Below are 27,727 nucleotides of genomic sequence, written 5' to 3'. Positions count from 1 at the left end.
AGACTGTGGGTGAGTCCTCCGTAGATCGCTTTCTCCTTAATCCATCATCCTTTTGTAAAGACTATATTTTAAATTTTTATACAATTTTTAAAATTTTACATACTAAACTATATTTGCACCCCCTTTCCCTAGTCCAACTCGTCTCTTATCACCCCAACATTTCTCCTTTCCAACTTCATGTTTGCTTGTCTGATTGCTTGCTTAATAACCTCCTAGGTTCAGTTAATACTGCTCATATGTTCATGAGTATAGGGCTATTCACAGGAGCATGAGAAACCAACTATGGACCATATCCCCAGTAAAGAGTGATTCTCTCTCTCTGAGCAACAACCCACTAGCAGTAGCTCCTCAGTATAAAGTAGGATCTTGAGATCATCTCTGCCCTATCTGTGCTTGGGCTGTGGCTCTTGATCTTGTATAGTTAAGCAGAGGTCCTCTGGGACCATGATTGTAATAGCTGTAGCATATCCATCCATCAGACAGTTCTCCCAATTCTGCTCTGAAATAATTTCTGCCTCTTATTCCACAATGCCCCCTGACTCTTGGTGTAGGGTGTGCTATGTACTTTTATGAAAGAGAATGTCATTTCAGGGAGAGGTTATGCCAGCATTGGCTAAGATTGTTAAGGGAAACATCTAACTCAACAGGAATACAGAAGATTAGTCAGTCTTGGCTTAGGAGAATTACCTTCATGACCATGGAAAATAACCAAAGATGGGTACAGCACACAAAAGTCCCCATGTTGTTCCAAGACCTCTCATATCCATGCTGGCCCACATGTAAGATCATTGAAACTTCATAACATGGAGTTATGCATTATTATATCCATTTTATATAGGAGCATACAAAGGTTGAAGGGAACTCAGCTCATTTCCTGAAGGGCACTCGGACATCTGAGTGCTATAATGTGGCCTTTATATCACTTGCCTTTATATCGCTTGCTGCTCAGTCCTTGGCTGAAGCACTTAGTTGAAAGACCTCTTTTCAAAGGCAAGAAGCAGAGATGTAACAGCGATAGACACTGTCTAAGATTTGCTATCTACCAGCATTTTATGTCATTTTTTTAAACTTTTATTTCCAATAGGAATAGGCAGATAAGAAAACAAAATTCCAAAGACCTTCCCTCCACCCCCAAGAGTATCCAGCCAATACTCACAGACGTCCTGCAACTACTACAGGGGATATACCAAAAACTACAAACTGTCTACACTTGCCAAAGAGCATGCAGCCAACACCCAAAGATTGGAGTACCTGAACTCTCTGTATCCATCACCAGGCCCACCACTACTGAGCCTGGCTGGTAGCCCCAGGGTCATCTGCTTTTGTGACCTACCTAGCTGCAGCTGTTACTGCAGATTACTCACCTTGATGGCCTCCACGGAATCGTATTTATCCAGTTTGTTGATGTGGTTAGTTATGCTGCTGTTGAGGGCGGCGGGAGAAACAGGATGGATGACAGTTGCATCATGGGACTGCTGCTGGTACCGCTGGCAGTAGGTGTAGACAAGCAGTGTAAGGAGGCAGCCGAGGATGGAACTGCTAAGTCCCACAGCCATCATGTGGAACATGTTGAACTCTGTGGAAAAGGCCAATGCCATATCATGCTTGAGAAGAACATGGTACTTTATTCTCAAAGTGCCCAAGGGAAAGGAAAGCCAAAAGGAGGTACTGCATACCCCAAGGTATAGATGTCAAAGTACTTTAGTTCTTGGAAATGTCAGGGTCTAGAAAAACTTCTCTGAAGTGACACAGCCTGGTTCTAATTAATGCTATTATAGATTAAAATAATTTTGTCAAACCTCTTGAACATTGTTAGTATTACAATTGAAATGCAGTTGCTTTTTTTTCCTGAAGACCTCAGAGAGTCTTCAAGAGCATGGTGACCATTGGCTTGCAGGTTTTCTACAGGAAGTGTGTCTATGGACTTTAACATACTGAGCATCTATCTATCCAGCATGACTGCAGTCTGCAAAGGGAGAATTCATTTGGGGCTCTGAAGTGCTGCACTCCTATAAGCCAGGCTTTTTCCTGCTTTGCGTTTGATTTAATTTTAAAAATTAAATTTTTTCTACTTATATGAACTCTAATATTGTCAATTGTATTTTTGTAAATACAAATCTTGTCAATAGATGAGAAAATAGAAGTCTGCCACTCCCCCCTCTCTGTTTTTCAAAATAGAGTTTCTCTGTGCAGATCTGGCTGTCCTGGCCACCTGCCTCTGCCTCCTGAGTGCTAGGATTAAAGGCATGTGCTACCACCACACGGCTCCCTCTTCTTTCTCAAACAGCTACTGTAGCTAGTTTTGGCTGTTTCTTTCTAGAGATTATGCATAGCTTTATTCCTCTCTGCTTCTCTCTCTCTCTCATTTGCATATTAACATGTGGAACACTTTTTCTAATTAGCATTTAGGTGAGCTTATAAAAAATATCTTACTCTAAGAAATAAAGGCATCAGAAATAATCTTTAAGCTGGACTTGAATTATCCTCTTTGGACCCATTGTTTCTTTAATAGGCCCCTATTTTCTTTGAGTTTTTTCCTTGAGTTATTGGCAATAGAAACTCAAAAAGTGAGCTGCAATGATATCTAGAGAACAGGAGTGGTTTGATTGGCATCCTGGCAACACACCAAGAGTTATGGAAGGCTTAGGAAACAACCATCTGTAAACCTCCATGTTTGTTGGGAAAACACTGCTGTTGAAGTTCCCAACCTTCCTTTCAAGCTCAGAGCAGGGCTAAGTAAGAGTCATGTGAAGCAGACTGTGGTTCCCTTTCTCCGACTCTGCACTGGCCCTAGAGGACTAACTGCCTTCTGGTTGTTAACCTCATGTCTTCACAGCTCAGGAAGCATTGATAGGACCCCTGCCATCTCCCTCAAGTATTGTCATGTAATGCAGTCATTTGGTGGTTTCCCACAATCTGTCAACCCCTGAACCAAGTGAGACTGTGGAGGAGCTAGTAAGCATCAGTGTGGACATGGAGTGACACCCGTAGTATAGAGGAAGTCCCTGAGAACATTAGAGAAGACATAGATCTGTCAGCAACCCTAGGACCTGTGGTATTTATAACTGACTCCCACTGGCTTCCTCCTTTGGAGTCTGCAGAACTACCTTCCCTGTGTTCTGTGCTCATTCCTGACACTTGTCATTCAGCAGAAGTTCCACCCTAGCACCAGGCCAGCTCTGACACCTGGGAAAAGATCACTTGCTAACATTCATCAATGGACACTAGATATTGGAGCTTTAGAGCTCTATCACAATCCCTATCCCCACCTCAAGTGCCAGGTCAAGAAGACCAGGACAGAAGCTGAGACTTAAAATTTGAGGCATGTCATCAGACCTGACCTATGATACACGGTAGAAGTTAAGATCTCTTACATGCCCCCTGACCCTGAGTTTACCTATGTACAATGCTTCTGTCTGCTCCTTGACACCATGCTCTAAGAACTCAGATCCCTGATTTACTGACCTCCCTTATTGGGTCCACCATTAACAATGATCAACACATATTTCTAGATGCACCGAGATTCTAAACAGACAGTGGAGTTCCTACCAAGTCTACAGCACTGTGGCTGGATAATGTATTGAGAATGCTCTATAAGACTATTCAATGGTAAGATCATAGAGGAAAGTTACAAACCTTGGGCATTTCCTGCTTTGTCATAGAATCTGTAGTGGGGCAGAACTCTCAGCATGCAACTGTGGCATAAAGAATTCTGCACCCTTTCCACCAGCAACGGCAAGAATTGTGTTGTTTCTACTGAAGATTGTAGCTATAGTATGATAAGCAAGGCTGATCTCATATGAGTTCTCATTTCTGTCTATTTTAGCTGGTAGGACTCCCCTGAGTCAGGGCCACACTGATAAAAATATGTTCTGCTGCCCTGATAACTCATATTTCATGGTTGCATATGGGAGATGTACAGTGGTCTCCTTATGCAGATGTGCGTCATTAGTCAGATGAATTATTCCTGCAGGTGCCCAGGGAAGCTGCGGCCAGCTGACATCTTTATGATGAGATTATTCAGTCTTCGTGTCTGCTGCAACTAAGAATAGCTAAGTGGAAAGGAATCTCAATAGGAGCACATCATCTGCAGAAGGAAAAATGGTGCCTACTAAATCTAAGATTCTGCACACTGTGGCTCTTCCCTAAAAATATGCATTGTCTTTTTAACATTTACTTATGTATTGTGTGTGTGAGTGTGCAAATGTGTGTGTGTGTATGACTGCATACATGTGTGTGTGTGCATGTGTGCATGCATGTACTGGCGTGCTTGCACATATGTGGGAGCATCATGGACAAAGAATAACTTTTTGGAGTCAATTTTCTCCTTTCACCATATAGGTTTTTGGGATGGAACTCCGGTCATTAGTCTTGGTGGAAGACCCCTTTCCCTACTTACCCTGGTTATTAGCCCATCATTTTTCTTGGTTTTTGGACTATAAGGCTAGTATGGAGACCATCCACCCAGTTGGTTCATTTGGATTGCCTTCTGCACAACATTTGAATGATTTTTCACTAATGGAGATAAAACATCTATAACACTTTTCTAAACCTCCCCAAACACTCATGCTAGGCAATTGGTTATGTTAAACCCATCAGCTATAGTTCGAGATCCATTTTACCTGCTGATGCTGGAACATCAGTGCCAGTAGCTTAAAGGTTACAACAGTCAGTTTCCTAACAATGCAGAGTAATTATTCTTTCTGAGATTTCGCCAGGTTAGATGCTGGACTTGCTCAAGGCCTTAAAGGAATTACACAGACCCAGCTATTCTTCCAAGGCTAAAAAAAAATGAGAGACCCTGGCAGTAAGCCAGAAGTGCCACCTATGAGAGCCCCAGGTCTGTATTGACTTCTCTGAAGATAGAACACAAATTGTGCATGTCTGCCGTCATAACCTGCATTCCCTGAAAATCAGCATACCATCTGGTTGAAATGCTGGTGCTGACAGGACCACTGTGGAAGCTTCATGCATATTTCCCAGGGATCAATCGGGATCCATTTTCCATGATCTATTTTCAACTTAAAATTCTTACAGGATTCTGCTACCAGGAATCCCTTACTTATGGCTCACTGGGACATTGAATTCCATGGTCCCACCTATACAGTGCAGATTACAACCAGTATTTACAACTCTTTTATACAATTCCCAGTTTTCTGTGAAAACTGTTCTTCACGCAGCCAGCTGCAGTGATATGCTCATTGACTGACCCCTTTAGCTTCACCTGATGACAACATGGCAAGAGAAGCAAATTCTAAATAGCACTAGAGCCTGTGCTTGGTGACCACTAGCACATGCTCTAAGTCTCTCTTCTGGGACTGAGAAATGTTAACTTCCAAAGCTTGTCTCCAAGTCTCTCCCACAGACAACTATAGACTGCGGAAGTTTTGTAAGGTGCTGGTAAGACATGTCTGTTTCTAGAAGCATTTAGTGCAGGGTCTGAGACATCATGACCAATATGAGGGGATAATCAAGGACTTCCTTGCCCTGCCATCCTCATCCATCAGTAGAACATTCTGGGAAGATACGGGTTGCCATATGTCGGAGTCCCAACAAGAGCTCTGTTAACAGGAGAACTTACCTCCACACCTTTTCTCTTCTACGCTGCTGGATCTTGCCACAGACACTTCTGGAAAACAAAAATCCAATCACAATGCACAAAGGATTTGGGGGAAAAATGTACATCCATGCTTCATTTGCAGGCACCAATAATTTTTGAATTCAAATCTTGGCTAGTTATCACAGAGTTGGTTAGTTATGTACAAAGTTGGTGTTCAGAGGTTTATATACATAGAACAAGACTCCTACCAGGTCAGTGCAACAAGTGATTGTCCCCTATGATAACTAAATGTTGATTTTCAAAAAATAAAAGTCTGTGGAAGAAGGAACTGCCAACCTCTTTTTCAAGGCAATACTAGTGACAGACATCTGTGTTCCCTGGTATATTGAGAGGTTTTTTTCTTTTTTCTTTTCTTTTTTTTTCGGAGCTAGGGACTGAACCCAGGGCCTTGCGCTTGCTAGGCAAGCACTCTACCACTGAGCTAAATCCCCAACCCCATATATTGAGAGTTTTATGAAGATAATGACCCTTTTCTCTGCAATAAGTACATCATAGTTTCGTAGTAAAGAATCTAAGGTGATATTAAAATAAGCAATTAGTTTTTAAATTTTGTAGTGAAATCCTCAGACTGTATTAGAATCAATAAAATTATAGAAGACATTGTGTTAAATTCCAGGGTAGTTACCTGTAAATCTATATTCCAGTCACCTTGAAACCACAACAGTTGACAGGCTCATTCGTAATTCATCAAAGACAGCCTCAGAGAGCAGATAAAAGCTTGACCCAATGGGTTATTTTCTCTCTGGATATTAGAATGACTCTGTTCACACTGATATACATCTCAGCCCTTACCTGGGATGAAATTAGAGTCAAATACACAAGGCCGGCTCTCTGTAGTATTTCCAGAACACTGGCTGCCCACAGGAAACAGAAGGATGCACTGCCGAGTACGGACCTGGGTACCAGATGCATCACACACAGACCACTCTGACCACTCTGACCAGTTCTCTGCAGAGACCAGAAGAGGAGAGAGGCAGGGCTACCTGATGATATTGACCAACACGAAGTCACTGTGAAGTTACACTGCTCTTTAGACTCTCACACTTTGTATTTAATGGCTCTGTGCATAAATAAGCTGTGGTCATAGTTTCTAACAACTCAGTAAATAAATCCACATGAAGATGGGGAAAATACTAATAAATTTAAATGAGAAACAATATATTAAATATTCTAAATCTAAATCCCATATCATTTCCATTCTGTGAGTGATTTTATTTTAATAGTGAATAAACTAACGCTCAGGACAAATGTGACTTCTGGGAGTCAGAAATCACCAATGCAGCCACCATTTCCTACAGAGCAAGCCCTCTACAAAGATGTCCTCAGATTATTTCCTGGACATTTCCCACAGGACCCATGTTGCCCAGTGTCTCACACTAATGGGAATTCCATGGTTTCTAAATGAAAGTTAAAGTATCTTTATTTTGCAATAAAAACAACTCTGCAAAGTCACTATGTGAAAGCCAGGCTGGCTGGCCTTGAGGCAGAGTTCACTTTATTTCATGAATAAAGTCAATCCCCATGTTCTTGGTCAAGTCCAAAAGATAAGCATTGACAGGACATGTCTGCTCTAAGGTGGAGAACTTGGTGGGACACTTTTCAATCCATCCAGATGGACTCAAAAATAGGAATAAGACCCATATGTTAAATTAAGGAATAAACTCTCCACATTACTTATTCACTAATATATTTACCAACATAAGAAAGACATTTTATTATGTACTTCTTCTGAGTGAGGAAGCATAGAAACCCAAGTTGAGTATTGATTCACACAAATGGAATGACTTTTTCTCTCAAAGTCATAAAAGACTGTATTTTTTGGAATGATTATAAGAATTTGGTTTGAAGTCCCTTTAAGTATACCTGTGTATACATATTAATGAAGTGTTTCACTGTTAAATCTAGGAAAGTATTCCGTTTTTACCCCAAGTGGTTCTGTATGTCAGAGTTCCAGGCCTTGGGTAATGGGCTGTCTGATACATTCTATGCCAATGACAGGGCCCAGAGCTCCCCAACCCTGGTCATAAAGAGGCTCACTCCCTTCTATCACCATTTCCTATTGCTTTATTTGTTTTGATTCTTTGACAGCTGACTGGATTTCATGCATTATATTTTCTTTAACTGCACTATCTCTGAGTATACCTCTGACCCCCAGTGAAGTGTCTTCTCACAATGCCAGTGCTCCCCTGGAACATTTCTGGACTTGTTCTAAACATTCAACATGTGTTGGGCTGGGATAGGCTGAATAACAGGGAGCCATCGGTGATTCTCCCACTAAGTCATACACACCAGTGTGGGCAAACTACATCTGTTGGCTTGCTTTCCATTTATTTTCTACAATCTTCTCTCTTATCCAGCAAAACAAGTTGAGTTATCAGTACAAATTAGCAAGGTAAGAGTTTAGTTGGGGAACATTTCCTAGGTAGGTAGTTACACTGGCTGGTTTTGTGTAACCAATCGACACAGCTGGAGTTATTACAAAGAAAGGAACCTCCCTTGAGGAAATGCCTCTATGAGATCCAGCTGTAAGGCATTATCTCAATTAGTGATCAAAAGGGGTGGGTCCACTGTGGATGATGTCATCTGTGGGCTGGTGGTCCTGGGTTCTATAAGAAACAGAGCTGAGCAAGCCAGGGGAAGTAAGCCAATAAGCAGCACTCTTCATGTCCTCTATATCAGCTCCTGCTTCTTGCCCTGTGTGAGTTCCAGTCCTGACTTCCTTTGGTGATGAACAGCAGTGTGGAAGTGTAAGCTGAATAAACCCTTTGATCCCTAACTTGCTTCATGGTCATGATGTTTGTGCAGGAACACAAACCCTGATTAAGACAGTAGTTTAGATGTTCCCCCCCCCAAAATTGTATATGCTTTACCATTTGTAAACTGAACAGAGTACAGTGTGAAGATGATTTTGCTGTACAAGAGTGTGTTATTAAATCACATTAGGGGGAGACAATGCGAGATAGACCTGTCATCCATTCTTCTATTTCCAGTATTTACGGTGACTTGCAATCTTTAATTTCATCCTTCGAAATTAAGAAACGTGAGTTTGCACTAAAGTCCTGTAGTAAGCAATGCTTTGTGTACCTGGGCAGGTCTGTGTGTTACAGAGGGCCTCTTCCGTGTGCAGTCCCAGGCAGATGTCCCCTCCGTATGCTGGGGCTGGATTCGTACACGAACGGGTTCTCATGTAGTGTCCACCCCCACAAGTTGCTGAGCATTTAGACCAGGATGACCAGCAAGACCACACACCATCCACTGGAAAAGGATACAAAAACATAGAACTTACTTAAATCCCCACCAGACCAATATGACACTTGTAGAGATAGGATATGCACACAGAAGACAGTGGTATACACTGCAAAAACCATTCACGTATGGGGCCATTTGAGGTTTCCTAGTTGGTACTAGATACAGATTTAAAACCTTCTAGTTCTCATATTTGTTCAGAAAATATTTCTAAATGTATAGTTTCTAAGCACCATCAAAGTGATTTGAAGCTTCTAGCCCTGGAACCATTAACCACGTGCCATAATAATTAATAGGAAGCACCTAGCTAGTTCTCACTTTTGCTGTTTTTATTATCTAGCTGGCTTGCAGAGTCCTAAAGCAAAGGATCAATAATTCAGGCAACAGACCTCCTTATAAGTCACATATCCTGCCGTCCATGTTGGATTCTGCCCACGGCTTGAAGCACCACTTAACATATCCTAAGTAAGGCCAATTCATTGGAAGATTAGAGAAACACCCTGAAGCTTCGAACCTTATCAAGGAAAGAAAATGATTAAGGAGAAAGAACTATTCTGGTTGAAATGAAATTTATATATTAAATAGTTCAGTGGATAAGGATTAAAAGAAACCACTGTTGCAATTCTAGTTAAATACCGGACTGCTACGATAAGACAAAAACAGAGTACAGTTAGCAGTGATGAAGCAGAGCAAAATAAAGCAAGAACCAGTCCCACTGTGGGTGGTCAGAGGGACAAAGTGGAGCATTTACAGCCTGTCAGCTCATGAGGAGCCCGTGGTACTGATTTTTCAGCATTCAGAAGCCTGGGTTACACAGCTCTACACTGAGGAACAGCAGGGCTTTTTCTCCTCCAAAGAAGCACCGAGTAGAAGTCCTGTACTCCCTGTCTCCTGGTGTGACGGTCCAAGGATATAAAGATGCTACAGATAGAAAACACAGTCCTCAACATACCACAGGTTTCTGTATTGTTCTCCAGAGAAAACACACCTATCAGAGCCCCAAGTGTGAGTCACTGTGCCCTTCCATCAGATTTTCCATGTTCCTTTTCCCTGGGCCTTATTGTTTACAGAGAAATGACAAATAGAACCTTGTGAATTAAATCTTAGCAAAAGAACTTACACTTACTGTGCTGGGTTTTATGGGTGACTCTGAAGTTGCTTTCTTCTCATTTGAATACACATAGCAACAAAGAACCATCTGTTGTCTCTAGCTTTGCCAGTCAAGGTCTACAGTCTAGAGTCTTTACAGCTGCATCAAATAAATGCCAGCAGAAAAAAACAGATGAACAGAAACAGTCACGTGCTTCTCAATGTTGGGACAAATTATTCAGGAGCAGGTTCCAAAGGTAAAGAATAATTACGTTAGTATGTGCTTGACTTTATTATTTACTTACTATTTATTTACCTATGTTAGTGCTGCAGATAGAGCCACAGCCTCCAGAATTCAAGATAAGCACTCTGCTGCTCCGCCATCACCCCAGTCCAGGTAGACCATCATGGGGTAGTGCACAAAGGCCAGAGTAGGAAACTGGGTGCCTTCTGCTTTCATACTCTCTCTGCCTTATTGTCTTGACATAGGATCTCTCTCTCAGATTACCATTTTGACTAGGCTAACTGACCAGGGAGCTTGGGAAACCTGCCTATCCCTTCTCTCAATGCTGAGGTTGCAGGTACATGCAGCCATGCACATTTACGTGGATTTCAAGAGTTCAAACTTGAATCCCATGCTTGCATAGCATGTGTCCTTACCCATTCATCTGTTTGCAATACCTGAGAACATTAATAAATGACAGTGCATTTTGTAATTGATCACTAGAAACCTAGTAGGGTTAAAATGTAAATTTATATGGAAAAATGTTCTAAATCAGGTAAAAGTTGCTTTAAATATGGCTTTCTTTGGTTGTATAGCTCAGCCTACAGAGTACAGCACTCTTTCCAGCTCATAGCTGAATTACTCATTATCACATCTTTAGGAATTTTATAGGACATGGGAGAAAAGTTTCTCTTCACACATTCAGCCTTGGATTTGCCTAGTCCCTGGTGGAAAGATATGGACAATTCCACAAAAGAATCTTGACTTTTAAAGCAAATGAGGACAGAGTTATTTTAAGATATTCAGGCCATGTACACATAATCTTGGCTCAACAGCAAGTCAGCAAAAATAGAATTAAAATTATCCACAGATGATGTTTGTCCCTGATATGGACAAGAAACATTTACCCTCAGGGACCAAGACCGCACCCAGGCATTTCTAGGAATCCACATAGGCTACTAATGCACATAAGAAATTAAGTTTGGAGTTGAGAAAAGAGGGAGATGGCATTCCTTTGACATTCTCCTTGGCTTAAGTTTACAGCCCTGATTCAAATCTAGTGATAACACCCACGCTGCCTGCCAGCACCCAAGGGAGGAATCTTTCCACATGGGCTGTGGGAAAGAACAGCTCTGTGACCTTTCCCAGCATCTCAACATCAGTTTGGCTGGGAAAGTTGTGTGGTCTGAAGAAGAATATCCTGAGGCTGGAGAAATTCAAGCATACAGGACCCGGAGGAATAGCACAGGTGCAGGAGCAAAGACATCATTGAAAACCTTGGCTACTGGTAAATGGGAGGAACTAGAAAAGCTGATATTGAGTGGTGTAACTCAGACCTAGAAACACAAAGGTTCTCTCTAGTCTGAAGTCTTTAGCTCCAAACTGTCAGCTGTGAGTATAGTCTGGAGTAACTACAGAGACCAGGAGAGTGGAAAGGGACCATTGTGGAGTGGTGATGATGGGGAGCACTAGAGAAGGGAATAGCGGAGTACATGTGATCTGAAAGTGCTGGGAAAATGGGGCCTTTAATTATGGAGAAGAGAGGGAGGTAAATTCAGGAGAGTAATATAGCAGTAAAATGTCTGAAAACTCATAAGAAATCATAAGTATTAACTATATCCTTACAAATATCTACTATATATATACTTTATTGTATATATACTATATACTTTATATATTATAAAATAATGTACTATATATTAAAATATAATATTCTATATATATTTTACTATATATACTATTTACTGCATATAATATAAATAAAAATTTCCCATCTGGGCTGACAATGCTCTCCACAAGAGGTATATATTAGTCATAGACTAAAAAGCCCTCTTTTGAGTTGTTAGTCAGGGTTATCCAAGAGACTCACAAAATATAGGCTATTGTTGTTGCATCTGGTTGCTTTCCAGACCTGTAAGGTAAGTCTCTACTTCTTAAGATACACAGGGCCCATAGGTCCTGAGGTAGATCTAATCTCAAATGCAGATCCCTGAGAAATAGATTTTATGATATCCAGAAAGTACCACTAACATTTCCAAAGAAGAAAAGCAACCCAATAATTCTACTCATCTATAAAACACAACAATTAACATCATGATACCATAACTCTGCACGTGCAGTAGTGTTATACATATACTCGGCAGTATCCAAAAGCTCTCTAATTGGACTTCAGGATGACCCACAAACTGGAGGGAAACCATGCCTGGCATTGGCAGCTAGCCAGCTACTCAGGGCTAGTGAAGTCATGGAAATTGGAGGAGGAAAACATACAACTGTCCCTTTCTTATAGTTAGCATAATTCCTATTTATATTCCCAATATTTATACTTACAGCCAAAGATAAGTGGTTATAGATAGTTTCACTTTGCAATGAAGAGAGAGTATTACAGAGAACCAAAATGGATCAAAGTACAGAATGGTGGAGCTCAGTCATAACAGATAATATCTACAGCATAACTACTGCATTCAAGGTTCAGAGAATATTGTTAATGGGTAGGAAAAGGGCTATAAGAGCAAAAGGATTAGGGAACTAAGTGTGAGGCTGTGTCTCTTAGTAATGTAGGATGTACAGAAGCTACATTCATAAAACCTCACCAACCTGATACCTAAATATAACCTGAACAAGAATATCATCATTTACGATGTGGAAAGAGGAAAGCTCATGGGTCCACTACTTTACACTAATAAAAAATGCTGATAGCAGGAAAAATAGTTTTCCCCAGAAGAGTACACTAATTTACTATCAAATACCAAATGGCAAGCCCTGAAAACATATGTAAAAGCAATATTATATAGATCAAACAGGTTGTATTTTAGTATTTATGAACATATTCATTAAAATTAAAGAAAAGGTGTCATAGTTTAAAAGAGAGCAAGGAGTACAGGGGACATTGAAGGGAGGATAGAGAAAGAGTGATATGGTATAATTTATCATCATCTCAAAAATTAGTTATTTACAAACAGAAAATCATGTGATATTGAAATGGGATCTTGATTTCAACTTTACCTATATGTTTATCAATCCTTACCATCCATCCACCTATCTATCAATATATCCATATAGCCACCCATCCATTCATCCATCCCTCTATCCGTTCATTCACCCACCCAGCCAAAGAATAACACAGACATCCATCTATCCATCTGTCTAATCATTCATCCATCCACCTACCATCTCAGCCACAAATGCTTACTCAATGCTTATAAGGCAGTTACGCAAATGATTCAGAAAGTTCTATTTATCTACAGGAATAGATGCTAAGATTTTTATGCCCTCAAAACCAATGTATCCGATATTTGGAATGAGTCTCTCCTACACAGGATTTCTCATTCTTGCTTGTCAATTTGACTAACTCCTTCCTACTAGGCTCCTACTAACGCCTCCCTCAATACTAGGTTCACAGTACAGTGGTTGGCATTATCTGTTATGATTCTAGTTAGTATATCTTCAACTGATGCAGTCACTTCATTGTATCATGCTACAAAACCAGGGATCAGTGACTGTACCAGGCTAACATTATTCACACACACACACACACACACACACACACACACACACACACACACACATTGCCGAGAAATACAGGGTACAAATCAATGGTGTGCTCTGTTGAAGGAAGATCAATTATTCAATGCTTTGTTCCCTCATCATCTGACAACTGCCTATTGATATTTTTTGGTGTGTCAGACTTGCATTGTCTCTAAGGTTACTATGGTATGTGAGCTGCTCAGCATTCCTTAACCTTCTGGGCATTTTACTCAGGCATACAGCAAAGGTGATATACACAGGGACAAGGCTATGATGGATTTGAGACATTGTGTTAAAGAGCCTGAAACTAGGAGAAGGCCAGGTAACACATAGCTCTACCAGTCTCCAGAAAAGAATTCTGTTCATAGAGGGTTTCATTCATTATGTAACAGGTGAGGTGGAGTTGGGAGCTGACTGGTGTCCTGGGTGTAGTACTGTAGCAGCCATGACTCTATGGACTTGGTAGAGGCCATATTGGAAAGGCTAGGTCTGTCTGTTTCCTGAAGGTGATTAACACTTATTTTAGAGACAACATGTACTTCTGCAAACTTCTTCAAAGAAGCATCATCTCTATTAGTGACAGGGCTAAGATCATAGGCTCTGAGTATATGCTGGCTAGTTTTATGTCAATTTGGCACATAAGTCATCTGAAAGGAAGGAACCCCAATTAAAATCTCCATAAGATCAGGCTATAGGCAAGCCTGTAAGGTATTTTCTTAAATAATCATTAATTGGAGAGCACCTAGCCCATTGTGGGTGGTGCCATCCCTGGACTGTTAGTCCTGTGTTCTATTAGAAAGCAGGCTGAGCAAGCCAAAGGGAACAATCTAGTAGGCGCCACACCCCCACATCCTCTATATCAACTCCTGCTTCTAGTTCACATTCTGCTTGAGTTGCTGCCCTCACTGGTTTTGATAAGGAAATGTGAGTGAAATAAACCCTTTCTTCACATTATTTTTGGTTATTATGTTTCACTGCAGCAACGGTAACTGTAACTAAGACAAAATTGTTCCTGGGAATATTGTGCTTCCTTCTAAAAACAGAATATATGATGTAATTCATTGCATATTGTGTTTGTCTCTGCATCAAGCAATATGGGAGGAGAACTTTGCTAGCCCCAGGCTAGCTGCCTGCATGCCTGAAGAGAAACTAAAAGGAAATTTTAAACCAGTGGTAATGATTTGGGCCTAGGTAGCCAGAATGAGGTAGGCATCCAGGACTCCTTTTCCTTTCATCCGGGTACTGCAATCACTGCACACACTTCTTAAGAGCCTATTCCTCAAGAGGGGAGAGGTCTCCAGTGGCTTCAGTACTTAAAGGCTGCAAGCACACTGCTTTCCCAGTCTTTCCTGCACCATGATCCACTTACCTGGACAGGGTAAAATGTTGCATTCCTGGAACTCCAGTGATGGACCAAGGCATGGCATACCTCCATACTTGGGCTCTGGGTTGTTGCAAACACGCTTCCTGTTTCGAATGCCCCTGCTGCAGTCTCTGCTGCACTGTGACCAGGAAGTCCAGGCTGACCATGCCCCATTGACTGTATGGGCAGAGTATCTCCCAGCTCTTAGAAAGTCTCCAGAAAGTCCTGCCAAGGAAACCCAAAGTGTGATTCTGTAGGAATTTTTACTGCTGTATATTGGCTGTGTGCTTTATGTCTAAAATTACTCTAATAGCCAACTGAACCCTTTCATACTTCAAAAGCCAAAACCCACTGCAGTTGAATGGCAGCCTCCAATAACTCAAGATTCTTTCCTGCAGTTACTTTGCAATTAGGATGCACTTGGCGCTCCATCTGAATGTGCTAACACATTTGCAGACGGCAAGTCCACATTGGTAATTTTGGCCTTTTTTTGTAGATGCCTCTAAAGATGCCTTTCCTTGAGACTCCCACTGTGAACTGTTCTCTTATACCATGGGTTGGTGTTACAGGAAAGACAAAGGGATATGCTTAGGCCTATTTCTTCAGTTACCCTTTTCAGTGTGTATTCATGCTATGAAAGGATCAGAGTTAATCCCCCTTGAATCCAAAGGCCTTGGAGACAGCCCTTTGCTCCAGAGAGTTTGCCCAGATCCTACTCCCAAATAAGCATGCTTACTAACAAAATGGAACAGCAGGGAGTGCGGGTGTTGGTGGGTGTGGGGCAAGGGTTGGTGAGCATTACAAGACTATGGAATTGTCTTTTGAAGACTCCTTGTGTGTCAGGCCTGCTCTGAGCATTTTATCTTATTTAACCAGAGCCAGTCACCTTTTGTTTGAGGAAGTTGCAACCCAGAACAATCCTAAACCCATTCACTCACTGTCTCTTGGCCAGTGGTGCTTTCATCAACACCTCCCCAACAAGCCAGCCCCCAATCCTAGCAATCCAGTCCCCAATTCCAGCAACTCAGCTATCAAACCTAGCAACCCAACCCCCTACAAGCCAGCCCCTCACCCTAGAAACCCACCTCTCAACCCCAGCAACCCAGCCCCCAATCCCAGTAACTCAACACCAACCCCTACAGATAATCTCCTACAACTTCTTTGTTTGCTTAGAAATGAAGTCCAGGTAAGAGGATCATCTGAGAAAAGACATAAGGAGTAGCTTTTTGGACTGATCCAAAGCTTTGTGGGTTAGCAATAAACAAATAATGATGGATGGACAGTTGGCCTCCTGTTGTTGGTCAGAAAAACATCAGTCCAATTTTCAGTTTCCTAGCCACCAATAACATGACATAAGGATGATCATTAGAACTCAAAACCATCAAAATAGACTGTTTGCCTTTCTTTGTGCCATGGACAATGTTTGCAGTTTTAATAAAATGCAGGATATATTTTTATAAATGTGTTTTATAAAAATTCATAACTTTGTATATAATTATTTTAAAAATTATAAGTTTTTTCTGAATATATACTATTAATCTTTAAAACATACTAGCTTTGGTTTTATATGTATCTGGAAATGGAAGGAAATAAAAAAATTTGTGTTTCAGAAGGAAAATAAAGTCAGTTATAAAGATATACCATGATTCGTTTTCAGCATTTCACTTTGATGCCCCAATAGGTAAATGTTCATGGCCTGCACAAAAAAAGTTTGTCAGTGACTTGCTGAAAAGATCAACATATCTGACAAATGAAATGAAGGAATATCAGTTAAACATTAATTTGAGATGAAGAATTAATATTTTAGGATATGTGTTTTCCTAGACTTCGAAAAACTTCAAAGGGTATAATTGTATTTATGAAATTATATGGGATACAGTTATATTGAAATCACAGGGTTAAATAGGAAAAATTGAAGTAAAATCTGAAATTTATCTTTGAGTTCTCATTCTCATATTTTATTTAATAACCCTGATTGAAATTACAAGATAACCTATTACAGAATGTACAATTTCCACTTGTGTCTCCCTTATCCTTCTCTTGGGATTTCAAAGTAAATCTTTTCTTTGAGCAACAGCATGTTTTTGTAAAAGAAGCAAGACTGACTGCTCTCTGTTATTCACCTTTCAGGAGATGCTTTTAGTTCTAAGTTGTATGTTTATTTCCATAAGGCCCTTTATCAGAATAGTCTCCCTTTTAAGAAACAGAGAGGTGTTCTGTTAAACTCTTCAGCAATCTGAGATATGTCAATACCTGCAAACACAGTGGATAACGAGGGGTGCTTTGAGAGTAAAGAGTGCTTGATAATTGTTCCTCGGGTATCCAAGTAGGCTACCTGCTCCCAGAGAAGGTTTTGGGACCTAAGAAATGCGAGCAGTGTGGCCCATCCCTTAGAGCTTGACTTGGATAGGAGTAGAAACTTATAGAGCCCTCAATAAATGTACTTTATATTAGCATTTCTTCTAGGCTTCATACAACAGTTACCTAGCAACAGCCAAGTACAAGCCTGGTTTGCTATAGAAGGACTGTTTGGCCTCTCCCTCCCTCTGACTTCCCTCTCTCTCTGGATTCTCTGCCCCCACTTCTCTCTACATATGTTCCTGGCTGGCCTTTTCCCTTCTCTTCTCTTCTCTTCTCTTCTCTTCTCTTCTCTTCTCTTCTCTTCTCTTCTCTCCTCTCCTCTTCTCTCCTCTCCTCTCCTCTCCTTCTCCTCTTCTCTCCTCTCCTCTTCTCGCCTCTCTTCTCCTCTCTTCTCCTGTCCCCTCCTCTCCTTCCCTTCTCCCTTCCCTTCTCTCCCCTCCCCTTCCCTTTTCCTTTCCCTTGTCTTCTCTCTGACGCTGTCCTTCTCTACCCCCTCTTTTGCCTGTCTCTACTCCCTTCTCAACCTCCTTTTTCATGTCCCCAAATAAACTCCATTTTATACTAGGCTGGTAATATAGGTGGTAACTCAGGGTGGGGGCTGCTTCATCATGGATCTGCTGATGCATACCCCTCCCCATTATGACACTTCACTTTACAAAACATATCACCCTATTTGCATATTCCAATATATAATCCTTATCACTGGAGAGACCCTCCCTAAATCTGAACACCAATCTATGAAAATAAAAGTGATTGTCCTAAGACATTCTGTGTTAGTTGGGAGAATTGAGTAAGGTCACATTCACAGAGTACTGAGCAATGCAAGTGAATGTTCTGTCAGAAGATTTAATTGTCTTTCTCATGATGTCATCCTTTAGGAACTGCTCCATGAGTGTCTCTTTTCTTTTAAGAACTAGAATATAGTGCACTTAGATAAAAGTATTAGAAAAAAGAGAGCAAAGCAAATAATGAAGCTATCAGGAGAAAGGCTCAACTATTCCTACAATGGAACAGATGAACTCCAGGAGAGATCTGCCTGAGGTGACATGACAGGCAGTACCTTGGCCAGGCAGAGGACAGGACTGGATCGGCCTTGGGCTTTCTCCAACCACACTGAAGGGATAAGAAGAACCACTAGGGCAAAGCACTATTAGTCATATCAAATGTGCTATTTAACAGAAATGTCACTTTATGGTATAAAGAAAGAAATGTACTTCTACTGTGTTTACTTTTTTTTTTTTAAAGAAGGGGGGAATCTAGTGTTCTGCTACTATTTTTATTACAACTACTATTTTCATCATATTCTTTTATGCTAAGTAAATCTCACAAAAACTATTTTGGATTGAGCATAAACACAACATTGTTTGAACAGGGGCTCCTCCTATTTTTCTATTTTCTTAGAGACAAGGTTAAGGGCTTCCCATGGAATGGCCATTCCCCAGAGAACCCCCTTACCATCTGTGGAGCAGCCACTGGTCCCATCACTAGAACAGTACCGCATTTCTATCCTTTGTCTTCCTACTTCCAATAAGTTTGGATCTGGCAGGCGAGCTTTACAGGTGTAGCGGAACCGCTGCTCATAGTGGCCCCCATTGTCAGAGATGTTGACAGGTGTCCAGGGGGTCCATGGTGTGGTCTTCTTCAACTCTGGGCATGCATTGGTGTTACAAGGCTGGTATTCCTAGAGGTGAGAATGCACAGCATGTCTTACTCCTAAAGCACACAGCTAGCTGGCAGGGGTGGGGTGGGAGTGGTGGTGGATTCCTTTTTGGCTATATCATTGGTCCTCAAAACTTTGGAGCCTTAGATACTACTTTACAAAATCAAAACCACATTTATGTCAAACTGTTCACTAACAGAGTATTCAATTCTCAAGTCATCTCCAAATGAAACCAGTGTTTTCTCCTATGTAGACAATAAACATGAGACAGTAAACAAAAGTGCATGAGAAAAAAAAATTAGCCACTTTATAAAAAGACCTCTTTCTTTCACATGATAAGTCATTCGCAATGTTGTTTATCTTGGTGTTTATTTAGGTATTTTGTTAAAGTCTTAGGGATATATATATATATATATATATTCATTAGAGCCTAGATGATTTGATTGAGATTAATGGATGTTAGGAGCCTTGGGAACACATTCATAGCATTGGAATAATGGACTATCCAGACAGCACAGGGCATGATGTCCAACCTGGGAGGTTTCCCCCTCTGTTCCTCCTATTAATTTATGACATTTCTCAGTTTCTCTTCCATCCTTTATGCCTACATATAACTACAGGTTGCAGGGGTCTGGAAACTCAGTAGAGAATAGATTTGAAGATCTATGAAGTAGACACAAGATGGAAATATGACATAGATGATAAAAATATGCCTGTCACATTTACCCATGCACTTGGTAATATATGGATACAGAATGAGGAATAGACAGTGGACTGTTGAGACAGTTCTGTGTCACAATTCCTCCACTGATCCATAATGGATATGTCACTAGAAGAAAACTAATAATGCACTGCACCTACTTATGAGTACACTGTAAAGTTTTAAATTAATGTCAAATGAATATAAAGCAAGAGCTAAGTCATTTTTAGGACACAGCAGCACTGTGTCCTATACTCATGAATGCACCTTGGCTGTGGCTGTGTGCATAAGTCCTACACAAGATCAAGTCATCCAACCCCAGCATGGATGATGTAGATGCTAATGAAATTCTATCCTTATCTGAGGAACTACTGGCAATTTATGGCTTCTGAGGGAAGAAGTCAGTTTTATGATCCACTCCATGGTCTTATCCCCACATATGGCAAACAGTCAGTTTCTCAAAAAGGAACACATGATGTTTGGAGAGAGATGAGGTATGGATATAGGAGAGGAAATGACAGGAGGAAATTTGGGGTAAGTTAGATAAAAAAGAACATATCCATGTATGAAATACTCAGGGAAGTCCCAATAGAAAGGCAAGCCTAGTAATATGGGATGCTCTCCTATGCTAGATTTTTCTCTCTTTTTTCATTTCTTCTTGGGAAAGTCATCATTCTCCTTAGTCAACTCCCTTTTAGCTGGGGTAAGTCCTGGAGTGGCAATCATAAGTAAGGATGTCTTCAAGAACAAGATTTCATGCCTTGGTATCTTAATGTAACTGCTACATGCCGCTGTATTAGAATACTGGTAGAAAATTTAGATGGAAAACAAGTTTCCATCAGAAAGGAACTTTCCCTGTGCTCTTGTTATCTCTCAGTGGCACAGCTGAAAAGGGCAAAGTTACCTCATCAGCCACTGGCATTTGGATTATTTTGGAAAACTATTTCAATCTATAAATTGATGCTTTTTTTGTTGTTGCTTTAGAAATTTTCTTGATGGTCGTGCTATATGTTTGCTATCCTCATCCTTTGTTCTTACTGGAATTTCTATCATCTGGTTATGATCACTTAGCTTCAACTTTGAATAGCTGATCTTTTAACTCTTATATTTTTATTTATTTCCCCTGACCTTTTAGGGGAGTTCCTGATTTATTGATTTCTGCATTGTTTTTATAAACAGTTTGGGCACAGAGAGCCAGCTGTTGTGGTCAGCCTGGAAATTCCTGAAACGATTTCTAAATGCCAACGAATAGGCACCTCGAAAGCAGGTGCCTCGAAGCCCAAAGGATAGGTTGGTGGTTAGGTTAAATCTTCTTTGCACAGGTCCATCCCCATCAATCTCGATTCATTTTTTCCCCCAAAGAAGACAATAAAATCTGGTGCTTATTTTTTCCATTTTCTGGGGTTGGGATTCAAAAAACTAATCTCACTAATACAAAAATGGGAGTTTGTAGCAGCAGACGAAAATGGTCATCCCCATGTGCCCGTGACAGCAGATTAAACTGGAAGATTATTGCACTCTTATCTTACTTGTTCTAATCATTTTAAGTAGTCTTCACACAATTTTCTTCCTTTTTTCACAATGAGAGTTACTTAGGAGTTATGTTTGTAACGAGGACTTTAACACAAAACACATAAAACTACTATAGCTCTTTCTGCGACTTAATACTCCTAGCCATTCCTACCAATTCACACCATCCTCACTCCAACAAAAATAGAAAGATAAATGACTTCATTTTTCTCTAAGAACAGTAAAATTTTGGATGCTGCCTGCTAAATGAAAAAAAAACAGTCCCAGTGAAAGCTATAAACCCACTTGGGTGAACAGGTAGATACAGCAAGTGATGTCTCTCCTGTACTTGGCATAGAGGCTATCAGACAGAAGAGGAGTAAGCCTCTATTCTAATCCTCCTGGGCCTGTTATGAGAAGTTCTGGGTTGAAAGAACCACACAACCCTATCATCTGATACTCATGACATCTTGGCTGGGCAAGTATTCAGGAATTCTTTGATAGCATAGACTTAAAATGCTACTGAAGGGGTTGATTTGTGAACTGTGTACACTTTCAGCACCAGCATCTTCAACATTACCTATAGAATAGTTAGGTCATTATTTGTTATGTGACTACCTGCAACAGTCTCTACCTTCTTGACAGCCAATGATGTCTAGTCTTTGAAATCTATGGGTGATACTTGCATTTGAAAGTGGGCTCCAATGCCTGAGCTGGCATCTTCCAGAAATACAGAATGTCACATAGTCCTAGCAGTGACTGTGGCTCACTGTATCCAAGCATCAAATTGGGCTCATTGTGTCTAAGTCTCCAATAACTGCATCTATGCACATGTTTTCTTTCTCCGCAAAAGTTTAGCATGCAACTCAGGACTTGATTTACCAGCCTCTGAGGCAGGATTTTGCCTGCATTTGATTGATGTATCTAATTATGAAAGGTTAGGAAATGGTGAGGCCAATCTACTTTACCTTAATTTCTCAAATTATGCAGTGATTCCATTCAATTGTGACTCCTTAGATGGTTTAGTTGAATTATACGCTATAGTTTATTGGTTAACAGCTGCAAAGACTATCCAAATTTAAAGGATTAGCACACAATTAAATGATAAATATTGATTTTTTAAAAGAAAATTTAAGGACTTAATTAGTACTATTTGCTACACATGAGTCTTACTATTTGGGTAGAAATTACTAGATAGCAATAACTAGTAAGGCAATTTTAAGAAAGTTCTCCTAATGTGCTTTTTATGGATTCTGTATCAGCTAGCAAAGGTAAAACCATCCATTTAAATTTTTAATCCAGAAATCTGTGAGATAGCCTCACCCTTTCTTCAATTTCAGAGTCCTGTAAGTGTAGCCTTTTGAGTTCATTTCCTGCCCCATCTTAACCACCTCTCTCCTCCTTCAGGGGAAGATGAGAATTATTCATCACTTCAGGCTCATGTTGGAGAAACAAGGTATGCACTTCACTAATGCTTAATTGTTGGTCTAAATTCTGCCTCCATTGTACACTGCACATGTGCAAGGATAAAATAACTTTTATATTTCTCTTCTGACACCACTGTGAAGCACAGTTACACAGTTTGCTTGGTAACTGGGTAAAACATGTTGATCATGGTTCAGATAAGCCTACTCAAGAAGAATTCACATAAATTTGGTTAGCAAATTCAGATGGTTAAGTGGAGCCTCCTGTTTTGCAGTTTATTTTTCCTTGAGGAAAAACTAAAGCATTTTATAGATTAAAAATAAAGTAGAGAGATGGAGATTATCCAAAAAGAATTTCCATGCCATATGCTCAGTACAACGTAGGAGAAGCATCTTTAAAGTCTTTTCATCAATAACTGAATACACAAACCAATTTCTGCTCCTATGGAATGTTTGTGGTTTTTGTGTGCATTTATCAAGCTCTCATTCAGTAACTCAGCTTGGCATTCAGAAACAGGAAGCTAGCCTCCATAAAAGAAACCAGAAAGCAATTCAATTGTGCTTGCCCAAGCATGGGTGCTTCTGCAGGCAAATACACCTGAAACTACAAAGAAAAGATCAAAAGGAAGTTTTGAGAATTAACTGAATGATACCTAGGAAGGTAGGCAATGGGAGGTCACTGATTCAGACTAACTTGCCCACAAAACAGCCTGCTCACTACCAAGACAGAGCAACAGAAATGAAGTCTTTTTTTCAAAATAGCCCAGAGTAACATGGAACAACCATTTTGAGACTCTAGCCATTAGGCAATGAGAGAGCAATTACTGCATGGTGGTGAAAATGGTGGAAACGTCAGGTGGATGGCAGTAGTCTTAAAGAGGTCCCCTGAGAGAGGCCAAGGGAATAGAAAGGTATCTCAGATTCAAAACTGGAAGGAAGTGGAGATGTATACGGGTTATAGTCAGAAAGGAGAGGTGTAAAAGATGCCCCAACATATAAAAAAGACACGTGCTCCACTATGTTCATAGCAGCCTTATTTATAATAGCCAGAAGCTGGAAAGAACCCAGATGCCCTTCAGCAGAGGAATGGATACAGAAAATGTGGTACATCTACACAATGGAATATTACTCAGCTATCAAAAACAACGAGTTTATGAAATTCGTAGGCAAATGGTTGGAACTGGAAAATATCATCCTGAGTGAGCTAACCCAATCACAGAAAGACATACATGGTATGCACTCATTGATAAGTGGCTATTAGCCCAAATGCTTGAATTACCCTAGATCCCTAGAACAAACGAAACTCAAGACGGATGATCAAAATGTGAATGCTTCACTCCTTCTTTAAATGAGGAAAAAGAATACCCTTGGCAGGGAAGGGAGAGGCAAAGATTAAAACAGAGACTGAAGGAACACCCATTCAGAGCCTGCCCCACATGTGGCCTATACATATACAGCCATCCAATTAGACAAGATGGATGAAGCAAAGAAGTACAGGCCGACAGGAGCCAGATGTAGATCGCTCCTGAGAGACACAGCCAGAATACAGCAAATACAGAGGCGAATGCCAGCAGCAAACCACTGAACTGAGAACGGGACCCCCGTTGAAGGAATCAGAGAAAGAAGTTGAAGAGCTTGAAGGAGCTCGAGACCCCTTATGAACAACAATGCCAAGCAACCAGAGCTTCCAGGGACTAAGCCACTACCTAAAGACTATACATGGACTGACCCTGGACTCTGACCTCATAGGTAGCAATGAATATTCTAGTAAGATCACCTGTGTAAGGGGAAGCCCTTGGTCCTGCTAAGACTGAACCCCCAGTGAATGTGATTGTTGGGGGGAGGGTGGCAGTGGGGGGAGGATGGGGAGGGGAACACCCATAAAGAAGGGGAGGGAGAGGGATTAGGGGGATGTTTGCCCAGAAACCAGGAAAGGGAATAACACTCGAAATGTATATAAGAAATACTCAAGTTAATAAAAAAGAAAGAAAGAAAGGAGAGGTGTGCACAGGAAAAACTAACAAACAAACAAAAAACAAACAAATAAATGAAAAACTAAACACATAAATAGCTCCCTCTCAAAGCCTTCAAGTGAATGGAAATGAGCAAATATATTTAAAGGGAGTTCACAGAAGTGGGGATGACCTAAGAGAAACCCAGGAGAAAAAAAAGTGGCCTATCAGAAAGATGAACCAATACTGACAGAGAATTGTGCTGGCTCTCACAAGCAGTGGGGGACAAGCTTTGAATCCTCAGGCCATTGTTTGGGTATGAGGAAGAATTTGTCTTCTCCAGGGAGGAAAGCAACTTACCAGAGACTAAATGCTGCCCTGCTTCAGTGAACAGTTGTAAAAGGAGGAACCCAAATCACCAAACAGGATTTACATAATTTAGTCATATCCCAGCACTCTGGTATATTTTCCTAATAACAAGCAGCACAGAAGTAGGTCAAACTTACAATATCAAGCATCCATTCTAAAATTATGGTTTACAATGAATTAAAAACTCACAACCTACTAGAAAAAGTCAGTCAGTTGAAACTGATGCAAAAACACAGGTGAAAGAAACCCCAGTCAACATATTGACAGATTTATTATAACCATGTTCCATATGTCTCACATGCCAGGAGAAATACTGAACATATTAAGTAGTGAGCTGAGGCAAGGAAGAACTATGACAGTGATATGCTAACTGTTTACAACACTTGCAGAGTATTGCAAAGGGGAGATTGAACCCTGGATTACTCTATGGGAACAACTGTAAAATGACATCAAAATCAGATGAAAATTCAAGTGTGCATCTTCAAAGATGTAGATGTAAAAGTTCCTAAATCTAATACAGATGTGCATATGTGTACATTCTGTGTGCATGCACAGCTAGTCCACGCACATGTTGGTATCACAGTATTTCTCATATCTTTAGTATTTGGATGTTTGGAGCTGAATAGACCTATTAAGTCACTGTAGGCAAATGCTTCCCAAGTTTAAAGCCTGCACCATCCCTTCCACTGTCATTTGGACAGATATCTTTGATGTGTGTGTATGATGCAAGGACAGTATCTGTCATACAAGTGGTGCTGTTTTCCACCACATAGCCATCCAGTACACCAGTTTCTTACCACCGGACCCATGTGTATGTGTGAGTAAACATGTTCCTCATTCTTTAAGATCACATAATTTGTTTATAACCAACGTCGTTGTCTACTGTGCATTTTATGCTGGTTCAGGACCTGAACATGAAGGAGTTACAATCACCTTCCGCAGGAACCTGAGCAGTCTGCAAATCACTGGTGACAAGAGAAGACCAAGCCTCCGGGTCAGTTCCTACTCCTTATATAATCGTTCTGATGTCCTTAGACACCAGGAACTCATCTCATCACCTGCCAGCTGAGTGCTCAGGCATGATGGTCTCCTAATACCAAGAATCTTCTGCATACTGACTCTTGCTGTAGCTTTAGACAGCTGTTCCAAATACCAAAGTGCATGCCTTTAAATGAGGTTCAGAATGTGAAAGGACACTCCGGCAATCAGCACTAACACTACACCAGCTCCTACTAGTAACAGACAGTGATGTTGTAAGGAGTCTAAAGTCCATTCCTGCATTTTTTGCTACACTGCTATAGGCTAGAGAAGCATAGTGGAAGACAAAAGGGATGTGAAAATTGTACTGCAGCAAAGGTGAGTGATTTTACATAGGAATCCACCCATGTTTTCCCTGTCCCTCACAGTAGCAGGTATTTTAGTAGAGTCTCCTGGGTAACAGTATACTTCCTGATATATCATAGGCTTTAAAATTAGCACATGTGTCAAAAATCACAATGGAGTTTTCAAATAAAATGTGACTTAGTAATTTCTTCTCCAACCTTAGCACCTCCCATACACTCCCATTTGTATCTTCCGCCAGTCTCAAGTTTTCTTCTTTATTTCCACAGAAAACTTATAGTCAACATTATACTAAGCAAGAGAAGTCTGAGATATTTGCTTTCAAACCAGGAAGAAGAAAAGAATGCCCACTTTCATCTCTCTCATGCAATATAGTGGTTGGAATCTTAGACAGAGTAGTACTGCAAGAAAAAGATGTAAAGGGGTAAAAATTTAAAAAAGAGGATACAGATGAAATAATTTTACTGTTAAAAGGCCTTAAGGATTCCACCAGAAAACCCTTAGATATAATAAAGCATACACAGCCCCTCCCTGACTAACCCTCCTAGGCCTCCTTACCTGCAAGAAATTTTCATGGGCCAGGACTGTGAGCTTTTGTGGCAAACCGTGGGGGCAACGGGTATCACAGGTGTTCAAGAGAAGTGTGAACTGAGCCCAACACCTCAGGGGCTTCTTTGGTATGGTAGTTTGAATAGAAATGGTCCCTATGTGTTTGGATGCTTGGCCCATAAGGAATGGCACTATTTTAAAGTGTGGCCTTGTTGGAGTAGGTATGATTTTGCTGGAGGAAGTAGGTCACTGAGGTGTAGGTTTAAGGTCTCAGAAGCTTAAGCCAGGCCCAGTGTCACTCTCTTTCTGCTGCCTGGGGATCCAGATGTAGAATCCTCAGCTCCTTTTCTAGCACCATGTCTGCCTGCATTGCCATCATGCTTCCTACCATGACTAACCCTCTGAACTGCAAGCCAGAGCCAATTCAATAAAATAAAATAAATAAAAGAGTTGCTGTGGTTATGATGTCTTCTCACATCAAAAAACCCCTAACCCAGACATATAGTAAAACCTGGGAGGAATGAGAATCATAGTGGCCCTCAGGGGGAAGCAATCCCAGCACCTCAGAATGTCTGAAAGTATGCATTCACTTTCTAACAGTAGTGAGGCTGGATTCTTTCCAGTGCATAGTAACAAACAAGAACTCCTGTACTTTCTTACATAGAAATGATGTGGAGCATGCATGCATGTGTGCATGCATTTGTTTATGCTCAGCAGAATATATATATGTATGCCCATAACCAACGGTAAGTCGTTTTTCTTTTTCACACACTGCTTTAGACCCTCTTTTTAG

The 27,727-nt window shown here is 40.7% G+C and overlaps 1 protein-coding gene across 3 annotated transcripts in view; it reads right to left on the bottom strand.

Annotated features, from left to right (window-relative positions):
- The window catches only part of Sema5a (semaphorin 5A), a 431,215-nt gene that overhangs the window by 7,843 nt on the left and 395,645 nt on the right, over window positions 1-27,727 (bottom strand). For all 3 annotated transcript variants that reach the window (NM_001107659.2, XM_063281754.1, XM_063281755.1), the window contains 6 exons: window positions 18,886-19,111; window positions 15,076-15,294; window positions 8,705-8,875; window positions 6,413-6,568; window positions 5,582-5,629; window positions 1,365-1,576 (listed from right to left, as the gene is read on the bottom strand). In NM_001107659.2, the coding sequence (NP_001101129.1) occupies window positions 1,365-1,576; window positions 5,582-5,629; window positions 6,413-6,568; window positions 8,705-8,875; window positions 15,076-15,294; window positions 18,886-19,111 (1,032 nt within the window). The remainder of the gene's footprint in view (window positions 1-1,364; window positions 1,577-5,581; window positions 5,630-6,412; window positions 6,569-8,704; window positions 8,876-15,075; window positions 15,295-18,885; window positions 19,112-27,727) is intronic.

Source organism: Rattus norvegicus, chromosome 2, assembly GCF_036323735.1.
Source record: "Rattus norvegicus strain BN/NHsdMcwi chromosome 2, GRCr8, whole genome shotgun sequence".
NCBI classification, from domain to species: Eukaryota; Metazoa; Chordata; class Mammalia; order Rodentia; family Muridae; genus Rattus; species Rattus norvegicus.
Note: the sequence above shows the minus strand (reverse complement) of the source record. Positions and strands in the feature narration are given on the sequence as shown.